This window comes from Leptosomus discolor, chromosome 3 (assembly GCF_034619465.1).
Source record: "Leptosomus discolor isolate bLepDis1 chromosome 3, bLepDis1.hap2, whole genome shotgun sequence".
Lineage (NCBI taxonomy): Eukaryota > Metazoa > Chordata > Aves > Leptosomiformes > Leptosomidae > Leptosomus > Leptosomus discolor.
The window spans coordinates 67,077,070-67,101,927 of NC_141393.1; the positions used below are offsets into that span (position 1 = coordinate 67,077,070).

General features: G+C 40.3%; 1 protein-coding gene across 1 annotated transcript in view; it reads right to left on the minus strand.

Annotated features, from left to right (window-relative positions):
• Positions 1 to 308: 308 nt before the first annotated feature.
• RC3H1 (ring finger and CCCH-type domains 1) overlaps positions 309 to 24,858 on the minus strand; it is a 65,703-nt gene continuing 41,153 nt past the window's right edge. The window contains exons 10-20 of the mRNA XM_086463418.1: positions 21,282 to 21,563; positions 20,743 to 20,960; positions 18,929 to 19,305; positions 17,612 to 17,743; positions 16,884 to 17,036; positions 13,528 to 13,738; positions 12,333 to 12,423; positions 12,073 to 12,208; positions 9,904 to 10,074; positions 9,200 to 9,315; positions 309 to 7,987 (exon numbers count right to left, since the gene is read on the minus strand). Coding sequence (XP_086319544.1) covers positions 7,834 to 7,987; positions 9,200 to 9,315; positions 9,904 to 10,074; positions 12,073 to 12,208; positions 12,333 to 12,423; positions 13,528 to 13,738; positions 16,884 to 17,036; positions 17,612 to 17,743; positions 18,929 to 19,305; positions 20,743 to 20,960; positions 21,282 to 21,563 — 2,041 coding nt within the window. The 3' untranslated portion in view covers positions 309 to 7,833. The remainder of the gene's footprint in view (positions 7,988 to 9,199; positions 9,316 to 9,903; positions 10,075 to 12,072; positions 12,209 to 12,332; positions 12,424 to 13,527; positions 13,739 to 16,883; positions 17,037 to 17,611; positions 17,744 to 18,928; positions 19,306 to 20,742; positions 20,961 to 21,281; positions 21,564 to 24,858) is intronic.

Consider the following 24,858-nt stretch of genomic DNA (forward strand, 5'->3'; position numbering starts at 1 on the left):
TTCTCACACATTCCACTTAATCTCTACTCCTATTAAAAATGTTTTGATAGTTACAAACAATAAATATTCACAATATCAACCCAGAATCAGCCATTCCCATACAGGCTCAAGATTTTTTTTTTTGATGGGGAAGAGAAGCAGGAAAGAAAAAAAAAAAAACAACGGAAGGAGAAGAAAAGCAAGAAAAGAACCAGTTCAAACACAAAGAGAATTCATGACTGTTTAGCTCTGACTCATGAGAAGAGCAGACAGGGGATTTCACTTATCAAGGATCCTAAATAAATTCAAGAAATGGTTCATAACCTGACTCAACAAATCTCATGGTCTCCTTTATTACCTAGACTATCCTTTTTATTTTATTTTTTTGTTAAATATACCTCTGCAGGGCACAATCACATACAATCAATACGATTGGAAAATTACATGAGCTCTATCCCAAGCATATATGCACCAATGTTAAAAAGTTATTTAAAAAACCAAACAAACCAAAAAATAAAATAAACTCCACCCAAAAAGGTGATAATGACTGCAGAATGTCTCGGGGAGACTTGTACGGAACTAACAAGATCGAAGAAAACTAGGCTTACAAAAAACAGGAAAAGAGTCATCTATAGAGAAATCCCACAACTGGAAGCAGACGATTTCAAAGAAGGGGTGAGAGCTGTCATACAGAACCACCCACAACTCTCCCTCCCTCCTCTCATCCATGCCTTGCCTCACCCCTTCCTCCCCATAGCAACAAATACCATGGGGAAAGAGCTCGACACTATGCCACCAGTTATAGAAAATAGGGAAAAATAATCAAGCTACAGCACAGTTGCCAAGCTGACTTTAAGGAAAGCTCCTCTCAGCATAGAGGCTGCTTACACAGCAAGCAGAGGCCAAAGGGGTAACGGGAACTCCTTAAAATTAGAAAAAACTGAAAGTCATGTGATGTGCTAGATTTGCCCCATTAGAGCAGCTTCACTGAAGAGAGGCTGCGGATTAAAGGTACCAATTGTGAACTGCGCAGCAGCTGTGACATGAACAGGGTTTCTTCTGTTCCAGGTCGCTTTGTACATTTACAAAACGCTGCTACCAAGTTTTTTTTAAAAAGCTAGAAGAGGTCAGTGTACACATCCAGTTGTGGGATCCATCCAATACACAACCTGGTTTGGATGCCAAAGACTTGCGAGTACTGTCTGCCACAGAACTATTAATAAATCTTTTTAACATTACAAAGAAGCAAATAATTTCTTAAAACATCAAATACTCCACAAGATATTTTTTTTGCTTACAGATATATAGTTTCCTCATACATTTCATATGTAATTCCATCATCTCTAATGCTTTTTATTTTCAGAGACATGGCACCACCTGTTGTTTCCATCTTTCCCAAAACTTTTTCAAACTGAAGTTCATAATTGTGTTTTCCTAAAACTTTCAGAGCTTAGACTCAGACATTTCCTGGAATATGAGACCATCCAACCTGTATATCCAAAGACACCTGCCTCGCTGGATGACGCTGGGCACCTAAACTTTCCCAAATGCTGAACACCTGGCAATTTGCACTGAAATCATACACAAACTCACTGGAATTGCAAAGACTGCCTGGGAAAGATCAGTTAATTATTTAGGCTACTAAGCTACAGGCATCCAATTTTTATTATTACGGTCACATATTTTAAGCTTCAAATGACTGGGATGTTCCTGATGCAGATGAATCCACATTCCCATGTGCTCTTTTTATGGGGAAATTTCAGAAAAGGCTGTACCCTCTCCGCTTAGCGTAGCGTTCAAAAAGTTTCCATGGCATGATATTACACTTGCCATTGGGGAAAAAAAAAATTATAAATAGGACCAATATTAAGTTTGTTCTCCTTTCCCTGCTCATCAAGGCTTTACCGGCATCACAAGCAGTGCCTCAAAGACTGTGACAATACTAAGCAGTGACATTCTTCTTCCTACACAAGAATAAAGACCATCTGTTAACTGTATAAGGACACTGTGCTGGTATAACGTTCCCCAAAATGACCTGTACAACTTTAACTTACTCTTGCCTCTTTCACTCCTCTGATATTTCAACAGAAAACAATGCAGTTGACAACAGTTGAGTAAGAAAAAGAGAAACCTCAAAGAAGTTTCTAACATTTCAGATTATATTCTATCTGAGAATAAATCAATTTGCGCTACATAATCTGTATGCTGGTATACCACAAGTAGCAACCACCCAGCTGTTAGCACCAAGGCTATAGATAAAAGGTGGCTCAGAAGAGCTTTCACCTTCCTCATAAATTCAGCGTTTACATTTACTCAAGCAAGGCAGATGTTTTTCCAGTTCATGTCTAAATTACCATTTAGACAACTCAAGAACTTCCACTTCCTTTTTTTCATCCATAGGAACTGATTTGCTGTGATACAAAAAATTAAGTTGCTGTCACACTGACTGTTTATGGTTGTTTTTAAATCAGTGCCACCAACATTAGGAGATGGAAATAGGAAGTGTGTTTTGGAAAGTGAACGATGATTAAATTTTAAGGTAACGCCATGCCCCAGTCCTGCTCTGTGTTCCTTCTGTCTCTTCTAGGACTACAAAAACTTCATACACACACAAGCACAAAACTTGCACATTTCTAATGTTGGTGTTCCCCCCCATTTTGCAACAAAGATGATGTGATGGCACTCCTGCTCGTGAGCCTCCTGATCATTAGTACTCAACTTCTTGGACCATAAAAGTGGGTCTGAAATACCTAGCCAACTGAAGATGCTTTGCATTGGGGTCCTTCAGACAACCATGCTGTCGGTCTGCTTAGTTATAGTCTACATTTATAAATGGACATGGCAATGGAAATGAGGGTTCGTGCTACTCTGACTTACAGATTTCCCTCTGAATCTAAAAACCTTAATCACAGTCTGCAAGAGTTTAAGTTAGATCAAGGAAGGGAAATGCAAGTAGCTTTCTCATATTATCAAGGAAAAGCCTTACTTAGCCCTTTCCAACAAAGAATTTGCCGCACTTTACTCAATTTGTGCTGTCATGAGACAATATCATACAAGTTTGCTTCTTCCACATCTAATTTAATGTAATGCTACAGTTTGACAAATCTTTTCAGTTCCAATGGGCTTAAAAGTCAGTCACATTTGCAACACAGATTTATCTTTTTACTGTAACTGAAGTAGTTTTAAATCAGTATTCAATTAGATTTAAACACTTAAAGACAAGGCTTCTTTGATTATATAAAATTTCGGTGTTGCTCCTTCCTCTCTAAATGAGCCATTCCATCAGCCGGGAGAGTACATGAGAGACTGAAAACATGTCACAATACCCCAGATACATCTCAGAACATTGCAAATTGTATGACTAGACGGAATAATTTTCCACAATTCAATGCATGGATAAGGCTTGACAATCATTAACTTCTGTAAATTGTTATTAGGATAATACAGTCAACTCACGAAACCCTACAAAGATTTGACAATCAAAATGACTACACCAGGAAAAAAAAAAAAAGTGTAAAGCACAAGTCTTTGGCTCTCCTTTAAAGAAAAACAGCAGTTTACCATGTTTATACAGATCCCCCCGTTTGCCTACCAGTAGGGGCAATATCACATTTGTGCATCACTGAGTAATAACACCATTAGAAAAGGCAACTTCACAGAAGTCATTGGCTAAGCGAATTCATTTGAATGCTCTGTTTTGAGGCAGCAAGCTGTCACTGTTACACAATCAGGGAGGGTGAATGGGCAAGCCACAGAACGAAAGGAAGGTACGGACAAGAGGGAGAGACTAAGGCTCAGAACAAACTAGACAGAGAAAAACTTGAGAAGAAAAGGGTAACAGTGCTGCAAGGTTGAAAGGTGCTCTGATCTAAACAGAAGTCCTACTCTGAAGTGGGACAGGATATGACAGTATACAAGAGGGGCAGAAGAAAACATGTAAGTTTCTCTTATGAAGAAAAGAGAACTAGGTCATAGGAAAGGAAAAAAGATGTTGCCAGAAGAGGGGGGAAAATAACACTACAGAATAAACAAACATCATTTCTACACTGACTGAACCACTGACATACTAAAGCTTAACCTAACACTTCAAGCTTCCTATTCTGTGGGGGTTTGTCCAAGCTGGGGCTGAAATCCAGGTATCAATGAGGGTTCAAAGTTGTCTACTACAGTAGAAAACATAACCTACCTACCAAATGATGCAGTAGTGCCCTAACACCATTGTAATACTGTTTCTTCTTGCCCAAGCAGAAGGAACTAAACCACTTTCTAGCCGAGACCAGGATCACTACAGTAGACAGCATTCCTATACAACTAGGACAACAATGGGCTATAGAAATGAATGTAGCAGGAGACAGACTAACTCCAGAAATGTTCATTCCCTGCTTGTTTGCTGTAACCATCAATGCTTCCATCATATGTAAAGCTACCTGTCCTCCCAGTTCTACTAGCATGCTTTTCCACAAAAAGGGAAAGTTTTAGGTGCAGCTTCCAGAAAAAGACTTAAAAGCATACACTGTTATTTTGCTGTTTGACTGGTTTTATAAACTAAACTTCTGAAAAAAAAAAAAAAAAAGGGCAGAAAAAGGCTAAGAGGAGGAGGGGCAAAAACAAAAGCCAAAAATCAATACTGTTGGTAAATATTAAACAAACTATTTAACAAGCCAAACTATAATACTGGGCAAACAGGGCATTCACCTGGACACACTGATCACAACAAGGACACTATGCACAAAGTACAGCATGGAGAGCTGGATAAAGGAGAAAAAACAACAGTAAAGTCTCATCCTTCTAAACCACAGGTTTTGGAAGCATTCACCATATGTAGGCCAGCAATCTGAAAAGCTCTTACTGCAGTATTCCTCCCAGGAGCAGAAGTGCAGAAAAAATTAATCCCTAACCTGGCAAGGAAACTAGCTGGCACAAGTAATAAAAGGTAAAAAGTTTTTTTTGCCCCTCCAGATTTTCTTCCTAGTGTTGAAAATGAATCTGTAGATTCAAACATATCATAACCGTCTTTGAAAACTCATTTTACATCAAGAACGACTGCAGTCAAGAAAAGGTACATTCTGGGCTTGTCCTCCTAGATTAGAATATTGCACTAATTATCTCAACTAAAATGAGCTCCCTGCATTAATAAAGACACAGCAGGAAGAAGTAAACTAATTAAAAACAACATGAAGGCTGACCTGAAGGTGGTGCTCTGCACTAAAGGATGGGAGAAGAGGGCACAGCGCCTGTGTCAGTTGACTTGTGAGCAGGCTGCCAAGGGGAAACGTTAATCATCGTCATGCCCAGAGCAGAGGAGGGAGGAACAGACCTGACGGGCTCAAAACTGCATCAGCCTAGTTCTCCTCGACTCAAAGGGGAGTGGCTGTAAAGCTAGGCCTCAAGTAGGAGATACGCATGGATGGGGGCAAGGCGTAGATGAAGCTATTCTAGTGCAAAGATGATTCTTTGCCAAAAGTTAAGAGGGGTTAGAAAAAAAAGCAAGCTTCAAAACTACTCTTGGCAATTAAGAGGCCAAAGTTCAACTAAGACCAAAATAAACCCGTGTGAAGACATATGGAAAGTGTGGGCGTGTGCGCTGAAAAATGCCTTTATTTTCATTCAGTGCTTCTACCTCCCAGACATTTGATCACAACAGCTGCGCTCATGCGAAAAAATTCTTAAAACATACCCAATATATATACAGATATAACTATGTATATATGTATATATATATTTATATATAAATTTTTATTTAAATAAAAAAGAAAGCTCGAATCCCAAGCCAATATGTGTATCAAATCCTTGACCAGCCAGGTCTGTAGGGCATAATCAAATTCAATGTGAAATAGTATATAAACGCGGTGCCTTGACTGGGCAAATTAAATAATTGCTACTCAAAAGAGTCTTCTGTTTGGACTCTCCTACTGGTAGGCAATAGTGGGACTGTATCCCCTCCCACCCCCCATTTTGTTTTATTTAACAGTATGATGAATGCAAAGCTTAGCCCAAGGTTGCTATGACCTCAGCAGGAGTTAAGGTTAAGGAAAAAAATTAAAAACCAAGAAAATTTATTAACTCTTGCTTTACCCAACCAAAGCAATGCAGTAATTTATTACATAACCAGTGCTTTCTGATTTAGTAGTCTAACCCAGAAAGAAAAAACAAGAACAGGCCAAGAAGGTGCAGAGGGAGCAGCACTTTAAAATCATTCTCCACAGAGTTCTTAGTATACAGGTATGTCAAAAGAGTCAAAAAATGTGCAGCAAGAACAAAATCTCTTTCATTTCTTTAACCTATGGTTTCTCCAACTTGTGCTTACACGGCATCTACCGGGAGGAGTAGCACTACTAGATCTATCAAGCAACATTTGCTTTTCAGTACTTCTGAAGGATCTGTGCTGCACCTTAAGTGGTCATTTTGATGCAATTTTTCCCCTATGAAAGGGGAATCTAGGAAGGATTCACTGCAGCAGTGGCAGACAAGCTGCAGATTGATTCTCAGGTATCAAATTCTAATACACACAGACCTTAAACAATGCCAACTTTAAGAAAAAAATTTCACCGCTGTTTTAAAGATTGCCATCATTGATGTGCACAAATCAAATATGTGGGTCTCCTTCAGTAAAAGGCCCTCAACAGCTCTGCAATTAAGTAACTGATGTACCACTGAACAAAAGAAATAAGAAAAAAAAAATCAGGTTATAGAGGAAAATATGTTTTTAATAATAATTAAAAAATAGCAATGAAGAAAAAACAAAGGCAAGAGTTGCTGAGAAGGAGGCATACGTGAGGACCTGTTTGAAAAGGCAGAGAGGTCAGTAAGTCCCTCTGCATCAACTTAATTGTATGGACTTTGGGTTAGCTTCTTTTAAAGCCCTAGTGAGAAGGGCAAAAAACCCACCAGCAAACACTGGATGAACTAACATGGATCAGCAGCTCATTGGCAGTTAACATCCTTCCAGCATCTGCATAACCTTATGTTCTATTTCCTATTTCTATGAGATTCTGCCTTGGTCATGGCTGCACCACCTCTCTACCACAAGCCGCAGCTAACCAGCTTCAGAAATACTCAATAGATTGGTGTGCATTCTGCTGACCTCCCCACAGAAAATAAAAGGACAGCAACCTTCAAACAAAATAACATTTGTTGGACACTTATTTTGTTATGCTCTTTAATAACGCATGCCGTGCTGGGACATACAGTGAAGACTGCACCTGTTGCATCACAAAGGTTCTGTCACTTGCAGTTTAAACTTAAATAACTTAAGCAAGAAGCCTTGCACAAGCTAAGGTTCAGTTCCTAGCCACAATGGGACGAATTGTTTTAAGAATGAAGTTTACTGCACATCTTTTGACACTGCAATTCACAGCTACTCTCCAACCCTCACTCCTTGTTTACCCTTAAACCATACAAGGAAGCGGCCAGGTTGTTTTAGTCATTGAGAAATTATGGTGATAAGGAATTATGCACTGGGTATGTAATAATACCAAAATAAAAGAAAAAACCTACTTCATTAAGATCATACAATTAATCAAACAGAGTATATATATAATATCTTTTTTTTTTAAGCCCTGGGATCCAAGGCGTCCAAAGTTATTAAAATAAAGTTCATTCACAGAACAAAAACAAATTTAATTTGAATTGCTTGCAGATACTGCTAATTTTCATTTTTTTAATTAAAAAATGCGTTAATGTGAACTATGTGCAGGATTTGTTTCTAGTAGTTGTGTTTGTGCACATTGCCTCTGGACCTGCTGCTCTGCTACTGCTGCTGCTCCTGGGTTTCTCCAATCACCCCTGGAAAAAAACGTGATGGAAGCTACCAACACCCCAGCAAAAGAAACTCTGGGGTACGTTGGCCTCCCTTCATGGAGCAGACGTGGGTGTAACTCCTGCTCTCTGGGCATCGTGGTTGTCTCCTCCTCCCTCTGGGTCCTCTGACAGGCTGAGAGATGCTGTCTTGTTTGACAGGAGGCCAATGTTCTCTTGTGTCAAGGCTGATCCATTTGGAACATCACTGCTGAAAGAAAGTTGAGGAGAAAGGGGGAGGGGGTGAAGAGAAGCAATTACTGAGATTTTTCATTTATTTTAAGTAAAAGGACTTCATTTATCTGTTGCTGCACCATCTCAACGAACAGTGGTGAACACATGTAAACAGGTAAAGACTTGCGTAACAAATAGGTTGTCTGGTATGCTGCAGATACTTACCAGAAAAGGAAGAACCGAGATACGGCTAACTGAAAACAAACAAGAGTACGTATTTGTAGGGTTCTAGATCAGTTACGTTTTGCAAAGTATTTCAGTATATGCCACAAGATGTCCAGTATCAATCTGTACAATGCACACATTCCAGAATATTTAACTTTTTCAAAAAATTTAATCAAAAAATAAATAGCTGTTTCAATTTCGTTACTTCCACAGTTTCATATGGAACAATTTGGTTTTTTGCTCTGGAGGCCTCAATCTAATGGCACAGCACAGAACTCAAAAATTGGTTGTAAGAAGAAAGTGCAGACTTCATAAGCAATTGAGAGGGGTACATGAATAGATACACTTTCTGAATAAAGATCCACATTCTGAACTGCTCACATCAAGTTATGTAAACTTAATGAAACATCTGAGCTTTTCTTTTCAAAGTATTAGTTTGAATACACGCAGATGCTTGCAGCCATCTGAAAACGCTTGCTGTGTAGATTTCCAGCATTCCCAGCCAACATCTTATTTCCACTGACTATCAAATATGAATTGAAGTCAATTCCAGAATCTACACAGATAGAATTACTGCCCACAACTAAGTGTTTCAAAGTTACACACCTTCCTAGGCAACACATGCATCACAAACCTTAGCAAGATGGAACAGCTTTAATCTCACATTTGGAACGTTCCTTTTCTTTGAAACTAAAACAGCAGATGAAGATTCCTTTTATGGCTGTTATCTCCTGTTCCTCCCTACTAATCATCCAACGTTGACTAGATGGACTTCTGGTCTTAAAAACACTGCAATTCTTCTGTTGCGTTAATTGATATACAGTCTCATTCCACTCACCTACTCATCAGCTGCAATGGCCCTTAATTCATGCTTGCACTATAAAAATTGATTTGTATAATCTTTTCCTAGTAGATGCTTCAACATCAAAGCCAGTGTGAGGCAAGGGGTATTATTCATATAGCAGAGGGTGACCCTGATTAAGTCATTCTCCTGTTAGACAAAGAAAGGTTGAAAACGTGTTACCTGAATGTCAGCGCGAGGTCCTCAGCTGGAACCTTGCTTTGCGGTTCTAGTTGTCCATTTTCTGTCTGTTTAGTGGTGCCCAGTTTGTTTTTTATATCCAGTGAAGACTGGCTCTCCTTTAAAAAAAGGACAGAAGAAAAATTCTTTAACATTGTATTAAAAGAATTTGAGACTTTATCCTTTAGGACTGATGATGGCAGCCTGTAAATTGGTGTCATACAACAGCCATGAGACAAGAAAACAGACTCAATAAGATATGCTCATCCTCTCAGGACACAGTATTTCCCAAAAGGAAGGGATGATTCTTGTAACAACAAGCAAAGACCATAGACTGTAACAGCACACAGACTTCTAAACACTAGCCTGTACCTGCAGATGATGTTTTCTACGTTAAAGCAGTTTATACAACTCATGGCACAGTGACCTTGGAGACGATTCATATTTTGCAACAAATTTAGCACCACACTTATTTTCAAATGGCGACAAAATAACGGTGGAGTATTTTAAAGTGGCTAGAATTCAAATGCTTCATGAAGAACCACCAAAAAACTCTCAGGAGGTTTTGAAGAATAAAGAGATGGATGGATGGATGACTCCAGCTATGGTCATCCAGCAGAGCGCCTTTTTTGCCAGGGTGAAAAGGCTGCAGCCAGCTACACATCTCTCCGCTCCACCTCTCTGCCTCCCACCCCCACAGCACTCACCATGCTCAGCTCACGGGTTCTCTTCCCAATTTCCCTTTCCACCTGGTGTAGTTCCAAGCTCAGCTGTTCACTTGAGATCATCCCAGTCCACTTGGGAGGTGGGGGTGGGGGCTGTGGTTGGCCTGCCAGGGTAGTCGCCTCCCTCTGCAACAGCAGCCTGTTACTAACAGCCTAAATGCATAAAGCCAAGCACATACACAGCTGAGCACACAACACACTAAGCACATAAAGACCTCTAGGCCATAACTCTGGAGTATTACTTATTTGCAAAACCAAGGCCACCTCTCTCCATGCTTAACAAGGTCCCAATTGAAATCACTTCCAACGCAAGCTTTAACTTTTTTTTTTTTTCCAGGCAGATAAGTCTTTTCATTTCTAAACAGGCAGTGTTAAATACCTTTTACTGTAATAAATTCGCATGAGTTTTCCCCATATATGACTCCCTTCCCAAAACTAAGATTAAGCACATGAACAAAAACGCTGCTCTTTTGTGACCTATTTATTGAACAAAAGATAATAGCAGATAAGCAAATCTGCCGCTTTATTTTACAGTAGTAGAATTTATCAAATTCTACAGTAGAGAGAGTATTATTACTAAATCATACAAAATATCTTGAGAGCTGTGGATGTTGATATGTAGCGCTCTACTGACCCAGACTGGGAAACACAAGAACAGAGGAGGGCCAAGTGACTACAGTCATTCACAAGTTGCAAGTCACTAGCAGCCAAGTAGAAGCAGTAACTATGTCAGCCACTCCAACAATCTGCTAATACTTGGGAACCAGCTCCATAAGTGTGTGCTCTGCATTTAAACACACTATCTGCTATCCCACACAACTGAACATCTAGTTGGTCTTCTAGTAGAAATGCTCATTTAGTTGAGAAGAAAGCAAAATAATTTAGTTCTTCATGCTCTGACTGAATTAAGCAATTGCTACAACCTTATAACAGGTGAATCAATAAAGCCTCCTGGATTTCAAATATCTACGTGCAGCTTTGAACACAAAAGAAAGCTGTTATTACTCAAAAGAACCTATTAGTTCTGACAAACTTAAATTATGGTAAAAAAATCAAGGCTCAAAGCTCAACTATGTAGGATTTAACACTGATGCAATCACAATAATGAGCAGGAGATGCAGGCCACTTACTGGTTTTGCAACTTTCCAGTACTCTTATGGCAAAAGCAGACATGCAAGATTTAAAACATTTTCTCCTCTTGTTCCCAAACAAGAGCACAAGAACACAAGTTACGTTGCAAGTAACTCAGAAATACATACTACTTGTAACTGCTGCTGCGACTTAAAAATTGCGAGCTCTTACAACTAATCTGCAATAACCCTCCTCTATAACATGTGTTCTTGGGTAACCATAGCTTCAGCAGAAGCTGCTATCCACTACTTACAGCAATTCCTTCTGGGAAAACATTAATACGGACAGTTGCTGAGATACCTAGTATAGTCTTCTGGTAAGTATGTACTGATTTTTTCCTAGCAGGAAAAAGAAAAAGTACCTAAACCTTCGCTAAAAGAATTCTTTCATTATGCCTTGACATTTCTCCTTCCATATCTCAGAAAATACAAAGAAAGATTTCAGCTCATTAGTTCTTTTACAGACACAGACTCCCATCTTTCCTCATGTTGCAAGTGACTATGTTTCTTCTAAGTGAGCAGACATAAAATATTAAGCTTTAATTTTTCAAGCTAAATATCTTTATTTTCTTGACTCTTGTGGCTTGCGCTATTGAGGAAGAAACAGGTAGGACACAAAGCCAAACATGAAACAGATGAGGGTCATAGCGTTCTGTACATAAAATCAGACTTTTTCAACGGCAGTAAAGCCAAGAGCAACAGGTATCGACACCACAAATTTGCCTCTGAGTAGGCAGATGAACAGAGAGGGGGAGTAAGGGAGAGAGAATGAAAGGAAACTTGAACAAGCAGAGTGCAGATTCAAGCATGGTGTTGATTTGCACGTGAAGCGCAGGGAAATTTCTGCTACTAAGCAGAGGTTTACACTTGTACCACAGTCCTGATGCCTGGCATCAAAGAATTAAGTATTGTTACTGAATATCATTACAGTCAGAGAAAGACCAACACATGAAAAGCAGCTTTACTAGCTTCATCTCTCTCCATACCACCCCTCACCACTCTTCCAAACATTGGTACCAACCTCTAGACCTCGCATTTGTGTCTGCTGGCTAATCTGATGATCTACTTGCTGAAGCTCCATGCGCAGCTGCTGCTCTCGTTCAGCTGAGGGCAACTGTTTCCCATGACCAGCCACATCTGACATGGACAGTCTCTCCCTTTGGGATCAGAAAAGCAAAAATAAGGAGAGTTCAAAAAAAAAAAAGCTTTACTCAGCTGGCATAGAAAAAAAATAGATTAAGAAAATTTAGAAAAAGGCAAAGAAAAATAAAGCAATCCTACCTGTCATTGAAACGTCCCTGAGAAGGTATATTTTGATGAGGAGAATATGGAGAGCCTCCCCAGCCACCGTGAGTTCCATAAGGACTGTAGTCTGCCAGTGAACAGAAAGAAAACCATGTCACATCATTACAAAACTATCCCTCAAGTAGTTCAGCCAACACACAGAACTGGACAGAGAAAAACCAGAAAGACCAGCCCTCTAAAAGCAAGGAAGTCTAACTCTTCTTCTGCTGAAATGAACAGAGAAACACTACACACGACTAGTCTCATGTGCATAATGTATGATTCTTCCTGTACATCCAGCAAGATTTGTGACGAGCCTTCCAGCGTCTGAGACTGTGAAGGACTTCAGACACTCAGGGAGATGGGGACACAAAAACCAAACTTACAGCCACTATGAGAGCAATTACTTTTACTAAAGTTCCTAAAAGACTTGAGAGTTGATTGATAATTCTGAGATACTTAGCTAACACCAGTTTGAAGATTAAGCTTTCACAGAAGCCAGAGTTCTACCTGTGAAAGTCTGGAATGTCACTGCTTGAATTAAGCAAATGAATTTGTTTTGTTTCTAGCAGTTAACTCCTGAAAAAAGTCTAGAAGGAAGTTTGAGGGAACATAAATCTTTTCTTCAGATTATACAATGCACCTTAAGAAAGAGACTATCTTTTGGAGTAAGATATACAGACACATTATACACGTAATCAGAAAATAGACGTGTAGAAAATAAACTATTCCTACTTTACTTGCTTTGCCTAACAGTACACAAAACACTGGCTGCATTAAGCTTGCAGCAGCAACTACCCATAAAGGCGGAGTGGAGTACAGTACTTTGTTATGATGGTTTTGCATTATATATTTGAGAAAGCTGTAAGTTTCTGGATATTACTACAACACATTTAAAAGAAGCCTCATCTCAGAGGCCCCAGAAGAACAAAGTAACTTTTTCCAAACAGCAAGAACAAATCACCAACATGTACACTAGGTGTGCACCAACCATGGAGCAGCAAGTAGTGTCAGCCTTTTCTTTCAGGATTCTCAGTGTAGCCCCACCTAGAGTTATTTTTAGTGGCATAACATGTATCTCATCTATATTTCTGAGACAAGAAACAAGTTTACAGGGGCTGTCTTCAACTTGTACTACACTGTAGCATTAAGGAAGATAACAGTCAACGAAATCCAAGAGCGCACATAGTACCTGAAATGATTGATTTGGTGGTAGCTCCCTGAACCGCCATGGCCTGCATGGGACCAGAATTCTGGTACATCGCTTTGGAAGTACGAGAGATAGCCCCAAATCTCGACACAGTTGGTCGGTCTCCAAATGGAATGAGGTCATCATCACCAGTCTCTGCTGCTCTTCGCTGCATGTCTAATCGCTGATCACGCATGGCTTTACTATCTACATTCTAGACAAGATGTAGAAAAGGCAGTCAAAAACTTACTCAGAAATGAACAAAACCACTTTTACAACAAGCTGATACCAGTATTGTAAGTCTCTTCTATTCCCTATTCTATTCATCCTTCAACCAGTCTTACTATTCTTCAGTTTATAACTCCACCGTTAGAGTTGATGTCTCTTTAATGGTCTAACTTAAGATGACCATTACTACCGCCACTGTGAAACAGTTGCACGACAAATTGCGAACAAATCCAAGACAAGGGAGCAGGAGCAAAAGAAAATTAAGACAGAGGAAGTCTAATACGACAGAAGGGGAAAAAAGGCTCCTTCCAGAGTCCAAAAGAAATTTCTCTGAAGCTCAGTGCTAAGAACCACATCATCCAATAGCCAGCAGATTACCCAAAACGGGAATTACTCAGTACTGCACCTGGAAGTGTCTAGCACATCTTTGTAGGCACATTTTTCATGAAGTAGTAGTACTGCTTGGAACATTCTGGTTTCTAACTCAGCTTCAGAAGCAAACATCTTAATGGGTCAGCAAATAATCTGATAAAATGTTCCATACTCAAAGAGTTTTGCCAAGCAGTCACAAAGGAAGACATGCACAGAAAACAAGCTCCATTTAGCAGGGTAAGTCAATTTGACTCAGCTTACTTAGAAGAAGAAACAACAGATTATCAAAGATTTCTAACAAAAGCTTTTACTGAGATAAAGTTAGGACAGTTGTGGAAGAAGTCACCTGGAGTGAGCAACTTAAAAACATAAGTCAATGGGTTGTTGCCATGAATAAAAATAAACTTTAAAAAAAAGCTTCTTCAACTCAAAAGAAAACAAAAAACCAAAATATACCCCTTCCCCTGAATAATCACCACATCCAGATAACACAAACTGGTAACAGAAACAGACAAAAAAAACGGGAAGTGCATGGGAAAGTGCTTAGTTACATGGGAAAGCTATCTGTTGGCTGTCAGAAAATGTAACAGCAGGAATTGCCAAAATTGAGTTAAGACTTTGCTAAAGAAATAAAACTGTAGCACAGTGCTGCATACAGCAGAGAGAACAAGGTAAGTGGGGCTACTACACAAAGAGGACTGGCTAAAGGCTAAAACAAAACTTCAGCGTGGTCCAAAATTAAAACAAAAATGCAAGCTTTCAGTCAGGATAAGGACTGCTACAAACAGACAAGATAACACAGCTAAGGCAGGAATAAAGGGGTGAAAGTGGCAGTCACAACTGAGTTGGAAGCTAAACAAGAAATGTAACGTGTTCAAATTGGAAGAGGCATTAGACAGCATCTACTCTGGAATTCTGAAAAAATGACACTTTAACTTCAAGTCTGTAGGATGCTAGTACCAATTTTAATTTATTTCCATTTAATGAGTAGGGGGAAGAACACAGTAAAGTTGCAATGCCATCTGCATAAAATCCAGCATTATGCACTCTCAGATGATACTATCCTTATCCTTGAAAAAAGGAATCTTTTATGGACAACAAAAAAAAGGAAGAATTAATTAATTCACTTGCTATCTGCAGTAAAGGTCTCCTGAGAATTTCTTTCTACAAGGAGACAAAAACTGAAGAGCAGCAGACATCCTATTTGCTTCACTGAAAACCAGCTCTGGGGCAGAAGAACGCTCGGTTTAGCGACAAAGAAGGAGATTGCTTCTCCAGAACCCTATTACTTCTCTTAATTGAGTTCTAGTTCATTTGTACAGTTTTCTAGCAACAAGGATGAAAGACAAGACCTGCTTGTTGGTTCCTGAATGCTGCCACTTGGACAGCAATAAGCCAATTCTGAGTAATCTCAGTACTTCCCCAGGTCAAACGTGACAGCGTTCCAACTCGAGGCAAAACACACTGTGTAGGATAGAGAGCAAAAGGACATGTAAAAAACCCAAGGCAACAGATGAAATGCCTTTTCTTGTTGATTTTTTTCTGTGAGAAAGCCTCCTTTTTGCTCCTATTTCATGTAGTGCCTTCAAGGTCCTACAGGAACACAATTCAGTGGACAGGAACCAGATGCATTTAATCCCAACAAGGTAGAGGGGAAACAGGGAAGCCTGCTTATGGGCAAAGAGAAGAAGCTGGACAGAAAAATCCTGATTCAGTTAAGTGGTTGCAACAGGTGAGCACCTGTCCACAGAAAAATAAATTCTGGATAAAGATTTCTTCCCCCTCCCCTCATCAGCCAAAGAAAGGTTGCCACAACAGTGACAATATATAAGCAAAAGATGATAGAACACTTTTGCAGATGGGAGGTGAAGGAGAAAAACAGATGCAGCTCTGTAAAATAGTCCCTCAGACTAAACAGTACTTTTTCTTGAAGATTTAAATGTCTTCCTACTTGTATGGGCTACCAGCCTACTTCTTGCTGTCGAGTGATGCTTAAACATTAGGAAGAAACAGAATAACGGTGGTATTTCAGAATCCTATCTCTTTTCTTTTACATTCATGACTCCCAATAATGACACCCTGGCAGCCCCCCTTTTTTTTTTTTTTGCAACATGGACCCAGAGAAAATGCAGCAGCACAAAATAAGATCACAGCCAGACACCCACGGCTTCAGTGAAGGGCTGAATAAGCACAGCAAGGTTAGAAATTGCCCTCAAGAAGAATCAGCCTAGCATTATGTTATGAACGCTTCTCTCAAAAGCTTCATGCAAGTTTTGGATATTCTTGTCAAATCAGAGTCCTTCAAGTAAAAACTAGTAACATTGTTATCAGCAGTAACAGCCACCTTAAAAGGAATTAACAGCACAAAGTTAAGTTACAGCATCTCCCTCTGACAGAAAGACGTACAGAAGCAACAGATGGACATGTTTAATTAACAAGCTACCAGTGCAGTGTCACTTCTGGATTTCAAGTAAGTGTACAGAATCATGGCAAAATATCACTTGCTATTCATGGCTTCAGAGCAGAATGGTTAGCCTACATCTATATCCAGAATTCTAGAACAGCTACACAGACATAGCACTGTTCGTAACTGAAAACAAAGCACCCTACACACTTGCAAATGTGTTCTTTGACTGCAATGCACTTTTGAGCTTAAATACAAGCCTTGCCATCATCCTAGAAAGAAAGCAAACAGAAGAGCCCCTCCCATCCCACAGAAGTATCAACTTTTCTTCTACGTTCCCCTAATCCCTACATACCGCCATCTCCACACTCCTTGCTGCCACAACATCTTTGGGTTTTGCATCTTTGGTTCCAATGTAGGAGCCGATGGTGTCACAGGACCAGGGAGAGTACTGGCTGTAGTCATTTCCTTTGTATTTCCCCGCTACCTTCAGGTCTTCATCCAAGTACTGTACAAAAACAAAAATCTGGTTCTGTAAGTGAAGAGAAGAAGCAGCTTCACAGCCACCACTACTTTTCAACAGCAGTGAACCTGAAAAACACCACTAGGATAGTTGGGGGTTTTTGGTGTTTTTTGTTTGGGCGGTTGGTTGGTTTTGGTGGTGGTGGGTTTTTTTTTTTTAAATCAAATACATCACCATTTGGAATCAGGACACAACAAGCATGAAACGTGTGAAATTCTGATCACCTGGCTACACTCCCAGTGCTGACTGTTCACTTGGCCAGTTTCAAAGTCATATTTTGACCTTGGTTAAAAAAAAAATAAATCTCTATCAAGCTGTTACTTAATTCTAAACATGCCAGGAGCAAATGAAGCCAAGTCTAGTAACTGTTAAGACTGACTACTTCAATTAATAATGGCTCAAAACTAATTATCTTGGTTGCACCAAAAGTAGCTATCTTCTACCTCCACCAACGCTGTACTGTTCCAATTTTCTTGTTGCCTTCACCTATCAGCACACACAAATTCCAAAGTATTTTCTAAACATGCTAGCAAGCCACGTTTTTGTCAAAATATGCTTACCTCCTCTGAATGGAAAGGATGAGGCAAGGTTGGTGATGGTGCAAAAGGAGGTGGAGAAATCACCTTCCTCTCTTCTAGCTGGGCCATGATCTCTTTCCTTCGTCGGTGAAGTTCGTCCAGGCTGGGATGAGGCTGAAATGAAGACAGACACATGCTACAAAGCTTCTGAAGCATTAACACACAAAACTAGTAATTTCAAAAATGTTGTTTACCCAAACAAAATATGGCAATATATACTGCAAGAAAAGCAAAATACAGTGAACAAACAGTATCATTACAATAACAAACAATGATCACTTTGTTAAAGTCTGCCTGTTAACTTTCATGTTGAATATAGGACGTACGTGTTCCTACACCAGCCAGAGTGTTAGTTCAAGACACTCCAAAGGCAGGGAATGTTATTTGCCTAAAACTGATTAGATTCTCAACTAACCCAGCGTTCCTAACTTTACTAATCTTTTAACTCACAGGTAGGTCAATGTGACTCTGAACTCCAACTTGGCAAAGTTTCCTCTGGAACATGTTCCAGCATGGCAAGTCCCCATTTCAGTCATATGGTAGAACTCTATAGATTATAACCTAGTCACCTTTAGTTGGCATTTATTATTTGTTTTGCAATATAATTAAACATCCCACAAATGTGTCAAACTCAAAGCTGATAAAACTGTAAGATATGTTAAAAAAACTTCCTGGACTCAGCAATATGATTCAGAGCCTTTAATCTGAACAACAGCTAGGTAAGTCCAAACATTCTACAGGACTCAATTCCAGTTGGTCATTTACCAAAACAAGTTTGTATACTTCTACTAGGAAGACTCTTCAGTTAACAATCTTAAAGAGGAGAAAATGTGGGAAAGCAGCATTTTTGGTTCCTTTATCAAGGGATGTATGTTTGTATATTTATTTAGGTGCAGAGACTGTCAGTCACAGATGGGCAGTACAAGAATGCACACATGACCATTTGCACACACTATATTTAATCTGCACTAGAAAGAAAGTGTCCCTTTCCAGCCTAATCTTTGTTGGAGAAGTCAGGGCCATGTGAGACTTTCAAAACTAATCACAATGCTTTCCTACTTCGAACACTAAGCAGCAGCCTGCTCTTTTATATGTTAACATCATTACGACTGCAGAGTTGACCAGTAACCAAACTGCCTTCCAGTTTTTGATCAGCTTTGTCAAATTTACCCCTTCTTAAAAGTTCAAACTTCTAATTTCTCATAAAAACCACCTCCTTACCGCAAAAATATTAAACTTCTCAAGTAGTTGATATTTTTTCTCTCAAACAACTACAAAACCGCAAAATAAAAATCATACCCTGTGACATGAAGGTCTGATCTGACTGAGATGTGGAGCCACTGGGCAATAACCCTCTGTTTGCTGGTATCTGTCTCTGGATTCAGGTACATAGGAAGGTACGGCTGCTTGTGGAATTTCAATGGGTACAGGGCTTCCTCGGACCATCTCCTCTCGCTGATATGGCTGGACAGGGGGATACACACGACGGCTGTCGTAATGTGGTGGGTATATGGGTTGTCCCATAGGAGGGTACTGCTGTGGCTGCGTGTACTGTGGGCTCACCACACGATCCTGAAGGTACGGTGGGTAATGGTCTAAATAAGGTGGACCAGGTTCAGGAGCTGATGGAGGAGGTCGGACAAAGCGAGACATGGACTGAGTGGGATAATAAACTCCTGGAAAAACACAAACAAGATATAGGAAGCAATTATCACAACTGTCCACAAAAATGAACTGTTTCAAATACGCCTGTCTACGAGTCATGAAGAGAATGCTATAAATTAATTCATATTTGTTGATTGCCACCAATGTTGAACTGGTATTGCTACTCAAAAATCTTAACCACAGAAACCCTTGACGACACAAAAGTTGATCCAAAACTAAAGTGACAGAGTTTAATTATTTAAATAAGATACCAGCAAGGTGTAAAGGTTACAGTAGCTGGAGAAGAGGTGGTGAGACTAAGCCCATCACAGGTGCCACAGAAGTCCTGCAAGCATACCAAAGAGAAATAACTCAGTAGAGTGTCTCTGCAGATCCATAAGAATGCTTTTAGCTAGACAAGACCTAAAGAGTAAACTGAAGATTAGCCTGTACCTCTTTAACCAAAGAACTAAAGTGTAATTTGTCCCAACATGTCAGAGCCATGGCCTGTGTACAGAAACTTGGATTAATCAGAGTTTAAAGTTATCTAAAAAATATATTCTACCTCTTTAACAGTAGAAGGAAATTTCAGTACTGTGAATCACCAAAGACTTCTAAGATCACACCTCCTAGTTACATGAAGATTTTAGTAAACTGTCTGGGATCTCTGGATAATTTAAGAATATCCATGAATATGTGCACATCATTAACAACGTGTGCTTCAAGTTTTGTGGACAACTCACATTCATTTGCCTACAACAATCAAATGTAAGCTTTTTTCCAACATGCTTTGCAACTTCCTCAAAAATGGTTCTGCTCCTCCCACTTTCCTTTCTAGGGCTTTTTCTTCTTCTTTCCACTTTCAGTCTTTCATTCCTCATTTTGCTTTCATATTAACTTCACCTCATGTCATTTCTCTCTCCAATCTTACGTTGCATGAGAATAAATCCCTGTCTTTATAGCCATACCCTTCAATAATATCTTTCTTGACCTGGTCTCTTTATGCTTAGAACTCTTCCTCTTCCTGTTTTACAATGTTTTCTTTTTTGTGCCCAGCCCTTCTCCAATTTCCCTTTTCTCCACCCAAACGCATGTGCAGACATTTCTGAAACACTCACACACTTTTCATAAAGGACGTAAGTACTTTCGCCCCTCAAGCATAAACCCCTCTGCTGGTTAAGCTTTATTTCCATTTTCCAGAGCTGAACTGAATTAAGGTTTACCAGATCCCTGATCTAGCCCAGTTGGCAAAAAGAATTTGCTATACTGGATGGATACAAACCTCTGTTTTCACCTGCATCAAGTCCTAAGTCAAGACATAAAAAGCCTCCCAACTTCCATTTTATCATGCCATCAACACGTGATATGCAAGAGCATTCCAACTTAAGAGCTTAAGTAAACACCAGAGTGGGAAGAAAGAATAAGATCAGCATGAAGATGAAAGACAGAGAGCTTGGTCTCAAACTTACCTTGTTGGTAAGGTGCTGGCTCAAATGGTGGGGCAGCTCCTCTAGGATCTTGATAAAACATGTCCGCTTGCTGAGTATTATACAACTGAGACCCTCGTGGTACCATTTGCAACTGCTTGGTGACAGACACAGAAGGCAGATCTGTTGGTGCCCGAGCAGGGACGGGATGAGGGTTCACTGGTAAGGCAGAAATAGAGCTCTTGGGGCCAGATTCCAGCCTAAAAAAGTAGAAAGATGGTACCGCTCATTAAGGCCCGATATAGCAGGCTGTACTTTAAAACACTGTTCTTACTCTATAGTCCACCTTCTGAAGGCTTACAGCACTGTCTCCAATTAAAACATAAGCAAACAGGGAAGTGAAGCATTTAGAGTTTTAGCTTTAGTTTTCTACTCTACTATTTAATCACTTAAAAAAACAAAACAAAACAAAACCCAACATAAACCCCTGCTCCATTTCTTTTCTAGAGAATGGGTTTACTTTGTTTCTACTGCATATTTACACACATGACACTTTGAACAAGAGTTAGGAAGACGCGTACAAGTCAGGAGGGGATCCAGGGGCACTGCTACTCAGATGGTCCATCTTCCCTGGCTTCAGAGCAGTTTCGTAACTGGAGTCAGTCCCTCGAGAAATAAGTTGCGTCACTGTGCTGCCTGTTGACACAATTCCATTTGGCAGAGCAGAAGTTTTCCTACTGGGCAAGTCCACTCCCCCTTCCTCCGAGAGGATAGCTCCTGAAGGCAGGCCCACCTCATTTAGCTGGCCCAGGGAGGCACTCAGGGGTCTTCTGGGAACCAGACGTTTGTTCATTTTACGGAATCTTCAGAAAAAGAAATCACACATCAAAAATTGAAACAAAAAATAAAAGGAGTTGCATTTTCATGATTTTTCAAACAGAAGCTACCAAAAGCTTCAAGTTTGAATTCAAGTTTCCTAAGGGCTTGTGAGAAATTTAGTAGGACTGCTAGACTACGACTTCACTGCTATTTGATCTGTTAATAGCAGTTTCAACCAGAAGAACAAGGATGAATTTTTAATGACAAGTACACCAGGAATTCACAGCTAAAACTTCACACAGCAAGTTTAAAGTCTTATTTCCTGCACATACATGCATTTCAACTGCACAGAAGAAAACCAAGCGTCACATAAAATACTACCTATAGTAAGAGAAGCTTCAGAATAAGAATCAGACTACTCCAGTCTATTTTATTGAGAGAAGAAACTAACAGCAGAAAATTAAAGCAACAAAAGATGAACAGATTCCCTTTTGCACCATTTGTGCAACACTAGGCGAAGTCAAGCCTTTATTGTCATGTGATATCTTTTAGAGCACAGTTAAGACTTATGTTACTATACCAATAGGCAGCTTACACCATTTGTGTTGTTTGATAAATTAAGTGATTGCAGAGACAAAAACCTCTATGACCAACACTGTAATTCCAAAAATCTAACTGCTACTGGTATGTCTGAACAAACATGAGCCTTTTAACTAAAGTTCCACAAAAATCAGCAGACTGACTGTACTAGACCAATGAAGAGAGCAAATTCCAGAGTTGAAGGTCCTGCACTAAACAGCCTGTCATTAGCTTAGATACCTGAATGCAAGCGGGAGTGCATATTTGTAGGCCCGAGTGTTCCTGTTGTTTATACTGCGGAGTAAGAGGTTATTTCCTATGCAAGGAGGTTTCAACAGGGTTGAAGCCAACACTTTCACTTTCTAACAAGCAAAGCAACATGGTAACACAACTAGGAAAGGCACACATGTTATTGTAGAAAATTACTGTAAAAAAAGGGTGCAGTTCTACTCCATTAATCAATCTTCAGATAATCTTTACGAGGTCTAGGACAATTCTGCACAGGTCAACAGATTCTGCTAGTCCGTGTCCCGCCCCCCGCCACTGTGTGGCACCATGCCAGTCCTCCCCACAGCTCTGGGTGTGGAGAGGACCGCAGTCCCCACTGCTGTGGCGTGTCTTCCCCACCTGCACAATGCACACAGCAGTACCAGCACCATATATATGCGAGCAGAAATGGGTCTAGGACAGTTGAGCTTGACACCGCTCAGGCGTCTGGCTTCAGCCCCGCACCCAGAGCTGCTCCTGGAGCTGCTCACCCCGCTGCAAGCATGCCTCCTTCCCCTCACCTAATGCAGGCTGCAGGCATGGCAGGAACGAGCGCGCAGGCAGTTCCGCCCGCCGCCCCCGCAGTCTCTCACGAGAGACTACTCACTGCCAGGCACTTGAAGCTCCCAGCAGTGCCACACTGAGCCCCCGCTGATGCTGAATGGCTTTGCGGAGCTCCCGGTGCGGCAGTGAGGACCTGTGTGCTGCTGTGCACGGGGGAGGACCAGCAGAATCTGCTGCCCCGCAGAGCTGACCCCGCGCAGAGCTGTCCCATTCCAATCTGTAGGTTTGCCCACATGCACAGCATTAACAGCAATGCAGAGGCAAAAACGTTTTGCCTTTTTTTGTTGATTATGTTGTGGGGTTTTGATGTTTTGTTTTTCAGATGTGACTGAGTATAGAGTCAGACAAAGTGTAATCTTGCTATATAGATATGAGCTGTTGATCTATTAAGAGCTCACTGACTTCCTTCTAGCCACCTTCCTAACTCTCCATTAACACCCCAATTTGCTGGCTGGATTAATCTTTACCCGCATAATCAAACTACACATTCAAGCTACATAGTGTTGACAGTGGCAATAATTCAGAACGCATTAAAAGGGAATAAACAAACCAGACCATCATCACAGTAGCAGCACTTGAGTAGGGACAGACTACAGCTTTCTAAACATGTTGCTAAGAAGTCGTTCTGACATCTCATGTCAGACATGCAAGTCAGCCGGACACACGGAGGTGAGCAAAAGTGAGCTCCCCAGGCTCAACTTATGGCTTTACTTTGGCATCCTGCTCAACACCCAAACCAGTTTCTCCGTGCAAAGCAGCAGAAGGACGTTGGGAAACCACTGCCATGTCCTCCCTGCCAATTACTTCTGGACATCTGCCTCCCATCAGGTCTCTTAGAGGTGCAGTGTCTGATGGCTCCTGACTCTCCGAAGGCTTGCATGCAACATGTAAGATGAGAAGGACTGGCCATCCCTGCCCATTTATCTAGAACACATACCAGTATGCTCGAGACAGGCACACATGTATAGATGCCCTTTCAAACAAAGCAAGAGTTTATATAGCACTCTCCATGATAAAATACCTAGAATAAAAGTTGCACAGTGCTGTCTTCTGGATTTTTCTGAACAATTTTATGAATCTCATCTCCACATGTGCAGAACACAAAATAATCTAAAATATTTAATATTTGTTTATGCACAGTGGGTCTTTGCCCCTTGCCAAGAGGGGAACAAGATGCTGTTTAAGCAAGTCTAGATTGTAACTTGCTATCTAACACATTACCACATACTTCCCTATAACCTTCCCGCAAACTTAAAGCTATATATAAAGATACAGGATCTACACAGCAACAGCAAAGCATGTTATTCATACTAAACAGTTTTAAAAAGAACAGTAATGCAGTATCTGCTGAAAGGAACTAAGCAAAAATAAAAGGTCGAAGGAAGAACTGGAACTCGAAGTTCGCCAGCCACCTATAGAAATTACTGCAACCTGAAACTGAACAAACATTTGCTTCACTTCACCCCATAACACCATTATTACTAAGGCACACAAGTCAGTCTGGACAAAACAGGCCTCTTCCACCTGCAAAGCTGAAAAACAGTCCTTGATACACACAACTAGTTCAGAGGTACTAACATGGCTCACCACCCTCATTAACCATCCAAACCAGCTATATCAATCCCCATTTTCTTAACACCACGAGAAAAGGGGAAAAACCCCAACTGTTTCTGCAGAAGACAAGTATCAAAGTCCTATTCTCTGTCCATTTGAATAACTGCCTTTGTCATTCTAACACCGCATGCTCTGCTCTTTTTTCCTTCCTGTTTTGCCAATGCACTGCATGCTGGCTATACAGCCCATGAACTCCCGTATTAATGCCTCAAATTTTAGACTAAGGAGAAAAAGAAAGATTGCATACCATCTCCAAATCTTTGGAGATATATTCTGATTTTTAAAAAAGGACCTTTATCTGAAGGACATGAATTA